Source organism: Spinacia oleracea, chromosome 1, assembly GCF_020520425.1.
Source record: "Spinacia oleracea cultivar Varoflay chromosome 1, BTI_SOV_V1, whole genome shotgun sequence".
Lineage (NCBI taxonomy): Eukaryota > Viridiplantae > Streptophyta > Magnoliopsida > Caryophyllales > Amaranthaceae > Spinacia > Spinacia oleracea.
In genome coordinates this window covers 42,118,240-42,123,718 of record NC_079487.1, presented here as the reverse complement: position 1 = coordinate 42,123,718, position 5,479 = coordinate 42,118,240, and the positions used below count along the sequence as shown (strand labels likewise).

The following is a 5,479-nucleotide window of genomic DNA, read 5'->3' as shown; positions in this document are numbered from 1 at the left end:
TTTTCTGGTGTTGTCTTGTTGTGGTATTGAAGTGGTTTTGTGTACTCTATTTCCTTTGGTTGTCTTATTTATTTAGGATAACCTTTCCACGGTTGAAGTGCTTTGATATGGCGGCTTCCGTGGAGAAGTTTCATTGCCCTTTTGTGGGTCTTAGCGGGTGCCAGGATGGAGGTGGGCGTGGTATGGTAAGGAGTTCTCTGATCACTCACTTACGGGATCGTCATTGTTGCTCTGGTGTGCGGGATGTAACCCGTCATTCCCTTACTACCAATTTGCAGGTTTTTTCTGCGGCTGAGGTGACTTTTCGTCGTATGGGAATTTGGCTGTGTGGAGATTGTTTCAAGACGCATACTCATCGTACTAGGTGTCGACATGGCAGTGGTTCTAGTACTGTTTTTGTGGACCCACCTAATTCTGGGGATGGTATTATTCGTTTTATTCTCTACGGTATTCAAAAGCCTCAAGCTCCTACTGCCGAGCTGTCTTCTTCTGATGCGCCTCGAGAACATCATTTTTCTTTTGATGTTGCTCTTCTAGACACTTTATTGTCTAAGCGGTTGCGTTCTGTGAAATCCATCCCTCCCAAATGTCGTTTGGGTTTTTCGCGAGTTCTAAAAGGGGCGCTTGATAAGGTGATTTGCAGACCAGATGACATTGCTTGTTGGGTTCAGTTGCTTGTGTTGCCTCTTTGTGTGCTCTCGACTTTTTCTCCGCGAAGTAATCGCGAGTGTTCCTCTGGTGTTAGGCGGCGGCGACAGGAAGAGAGTATCACCTCTGCTATTCGTTCTTGGGGTGAGCCTGGTGGTTTTGAGCAGCTTGTCATCGACACATTGGCTAGCGTGTCTCCATTGGATGTTGACGAAGACCAGGATTTGGCGGAGCGTAATATTAAGCAATGCAAGAGAAAGATTTCCGACGGTCACTACACTGCTGCTGTTAGAGTTCTTTCGTCCTCTGGCCTTGCTCCTTACTGTGGTGCTACTCTGGCTGATTTGCAAGAAAAACACCCTTCCTTTCCGGTCCCTACCTTACCGGATATCCCTGTTGATCATCACCTTACTGCTTCATCCGCTGTTGTGTTGGAGCAGATTAGGGGCTTTCCGCGGGGTACTTCGTGAGGTAGAGATGGCTTGCGTGCTCAACACCTTTTGGATTGCTTGGGTGGTGCTGCTGTAGCTGTTTCTGATGAGTTGGTGGATGCTATTACTCAGGTAGTTAATCTCTTTCTTGCTGGAAAGTGTCCTGGTGAGCTTGGAGGATATATTGCTAGTGCTCCTCTTACGCCGCTTGTTAAGCCTGGTGGTGGTATTCGGCCTATTGCTGTGGGCACTGTTTGGAGGCGCCTTGTTTCTAAGGTCGGGGCTGTTTTGATTGGCCCGCGTTTAGGAAACTACTTCGGAGGGCTTCAGTTTGGTGTTGGGGTTCCAGCTGGTGGTGAGGCTATTCTCCATGCTGTCAATCGTTTGGTTGAGGCTCGAGGGGCTGATGTTGGCCTCTCTATGTTATTGGTGGATTTTTGGAATGCGTTCAATTTAGTTGATCGATCGGCTTTGTTGCGTGAGGTTCGGCTACACTGTCCTGCTCTTTCGTGTTGGGTTGAATTCTGCTACTCTTCTCCAGCACGGCTGTACTATGGGGAGCATACCTTGTGGTCTTGTCAAGGTGTGCAGCAAGGGGATCCTCTCGGCCCTTTGCTTTTCTCTCTGGTTCTACATCCACTGGTGTGTCGAATCAGAGACTCTTTTGATCTATCTCTTCAGGCTTGGTACTTGGACGATGGCACTATCGTTGGTGATACTTTGGTGGTTGGAAAGGTCTTGGAGTTGATTTTGGAAGAGGGTCCTCATTTAGGTCTCCATGTTAATGTTGAGAAGACAGAGGTTTTCTGGCCCTCAGAGGACCCACGTAGTCGTCTAGAGGGTGTCTTTCCTTCGGATATTGCTCGTCCAGCGCTTGGTGTTAAGTTGCTTGGTGGTCCAGTCAGTACGGATTCCTCTTTTTGTAAGGAGTTGGTTTCGCAGCGTGTGTCGAAGACTGTTGTGTTGATGGATGCTGTGGCTAAGCTTAATGATCCCCAGTGTGAGTTGTTGCTTCTTCGTGCGTGTACTGGAGTCTCTAAACTCTACTTTGCTATGCGCACTTGTCCGCCTCATCTTTTCGAAGCGGCCCAATTATCCTTTGATGTGGCTCTTCGGGCTTCTTTAGAGCGTATCGTGACTGCTTCGGGACCTGGGTTCGGTGACTGGCAATGGCGTCTTGCCACCTTGCCTTATTCTTATGGAGGATTGGGTGTTTATTCAGCTGGTGATGTTCGGTATTATGCTTTTCTTGCATCCCGTTTGCAGTCTTCTGGTTTGCAGGATTCGCTTCTTCGGCTTTCAGGTGTTGATGGTCGGGGACCGGCCTTTGATGATGCTCTTGGTCTTTTCAATAGGACCGTGGATACCGACCTTATGAGTAGCCCTAGTGAGATCGCTGCCCCCACACTCATGAAGAAATTGGCAGACATATATTTCACGAAGGTTACGGATGATGCGGTATCCGCCTACTCCTTATCTTCACGTCATGTTGCCTTATGGAAATCACAGCAGGGGGATCACTCCTCAGCTTGGTTGCGGGCAGTCCCCATCTCAGGTTTGGGCCAGACTATGAACGGTAAGACTTATCGTTCGGTTCTTTGCTATCGGTTGGGTATTCCTTTGTTCTCTGATTCGGCGTCGTGTTCTGCTTGCTCTCGAGTTTTTGATGGGGACATTTATGGGGATCATGCCGTGTCTTGTGCTGGGATCGTGGGTATCAAACATCGGCATAATGTTGTTCGTGATACCCTTTTGGATATTTGCTATCGGTCGGGGATTTCTGCTCGCAAGGAGGTTGATGTTGGGCTGACTAGTGAGGGTGATGGAGCTCTTCGTCCTGCAGATATATTGCTTTATTCATGGGATGGCGGTCTAGATGTGTGTGTTGACTTGACTGGGTCTTCTCCTATGACGCAATCTGGGTTGTCAGGCTTCGTTCCGGGTCGGGTTGTGGCGGTTGCAGCGCAGCGGAAGCTGGATAAGTATGCGGCACGTTGTAGGGCTTTGGGTTACGGTTTCTTTCCTTTTTCCTTCTCTTCTTTTGGGGAATTAGAGAAAGGGGCAGTTTCTTTGCTGAAGCGGGTCCAGGCGTACTCCAGGGCTCAAGACATTGGGGCGCGGGCTGCTGCCCACATTTTCAGCAGGATCGGGTTCGCCATAGCTAGAGGAGTGGGGGCCCAGATTGTATCTCGGCTCCCCTCCAACTTCTTGTAGTCCACTTGATCTTTGTAGCTTGTTAAGCATGTAACGTTTTGGTGTTTTCTTATAATAATAACAATAATAATAATAACAATAACGATAATAATAATAATCATAATAACAATAATAATAATAATAATAATAATAATAATAATAATAATAATAATAATAATAATAATAAAAACAATAATAATAATAACAATAACAATAATAATAATAACAATAATAATAATAATAATAACACTAATAATAACAATAATAACAATAATAATAATAATAATAATAACAATAATAATAAAAATAATAATAATAATAATAACAATAACAATAATAATAATAATAATAATAATAATAATAATAATAATAATAATAATAATAATAACAATAACAATAACAATAATAATAACAATAACAATAATAATAACAATAATAATAACAATAAAAATAATAATAATAACGATAATAATATTAATAATAATAATAATAATAACAATAACAATAACAATAACGATAATATTAACAATAATAATAATAATAAAAATAACAATAATAATAATAACAATAATAATAATAATAATAATAACAATAATAATAATAATAACAACAATAATAATAATAATAACAATGATAACAATAACAATAACAATAATAATAATAACAATAACAATAACAATAACAATAACAATAACAATAAAAATAACAATAACAATAACAATAATAATAATAATAACAATAACAATAACAATAATTACAATAATAATAAAAAAAAAATTACACAAATAATAAAAATAATAATAACAAATACAATAGCGATAATAAGAATGATAACAATAAAAATAACAGTAATAATAAAAACAATAATAATAGAAATAATAACTATACTAACTAACAATAATAAGAAGATTAACAACAATAATAATAATAATAATAATAATAGTAATAATAATAATAACAAGAACAATAACAATAACAATAATAATAATAACAATAAAAATAAAAAAAATAAAAAAAATTATGCAAATAATAAAAATATTAACCATAATAACAACAATAATAATAAAAATAATAATAACAAATACAATAGCGATAATAAGAATGATAACAATAAAAATAACAGTAATAATAAAAACAATAATAATAGAAATAATAACTATACTAACTAACAATAATAAGAAGATTAACAACAATAATAACAATAATAATAATAATTACAAGAATAATAAAAAAAATTATAATAATATAAAAATAATAATAATAACAAGAATATAATAATGATAATAATAACAATACTAACTAACAATAATAAGAAGATTAACAACAATAATAACAATAAGGCAAATTTGTTAAAAAGGATCTTTTATAACCCAAATTTTGCGAGAAAGGACCTTATATAATTTTTTTTTGTGAAATCACACCTTAATGTTAATTTTTTTTGCGAGAAAGGACCTTATATAATTTTGTTTTTTTAAATCACACCTTAATGTATTTTTTTTTTTTTTGCGAAAGACAACCAAAAGGAAATTTCCGGCATTGACTGAGCTTTTTCGGCCATTGACTTGCACGTGAGAAGCGCGTGTGACTTTATTTTTCTAATCACACCCAATTTTCCTCCAAAATTCTAAGCTTTAAAACCTAAAGTTGAAAAAAAAATCGAAATAAAATCAAGTTTGAAAATTCAAGACTGGGGAAAATCAATGTCTTTAGCCAACATAAGTCACACGTGCTGCTCACGTGCAAGTCAATGGCCGGATAAGCTCAGTCAATACCGGAAACTTCCCTTAGGTCCTTCCTCGCAAAAAAATTACTTTAAGGTGTGTTTTCACAAAAAAAAGTATATAAGGTCCTTTCTCGCAAAATTTGAGTTATAAAAGGTCCTTTTTAGCAAATTTGCCTAACAATAATAATAATAATAACAAGAATAATAAAAAAAAATTATAATAATATAAAAATAATAATAATAACAAGAATATAATAAAGATAATAATAACAATACAATAATAATAATAATAACAAGAATAATAATAATAATAATAATAATAATAATAATAATAATAATAAAAGTATGAATAATATTAATAAACATAATACAATAATAATAATGAAAATAATAATAACAATAACAATTATAATAACAAAAATAATAACAATAATAATTATAATAATATAATAATAATAATATTAATAATAATAATAGTAATAAT

At 36.0% G+C, this 5,479-nt stretch overlaps 1 protein-coding gene across 1 annotated transcript; it reads left to right on the top strand.

Moving 5' to 3' along the window:
* Window positions 1-3,529: 3,529 nt before the first annotated feature.
* On the top strand, window positions 3,530-5,021 carry LOC130467378 (uncharacterized; the record flags this gene model as incomplete). Its single annotated transcript, XM_056836015.1, is given in 4 exon segments — window positions 3,530-4,039; window positions 4,042-4,161; window positions 4,163-4,438; window positions 4,440-5,021. Coding segments are annotated over 4 exon segments (1,014 nt in total), but the record flags the coding sequence as incomplete, so codon positions are not given.
* Window positions 5,022-5,479: the final 458 nt, after the last annotated feature.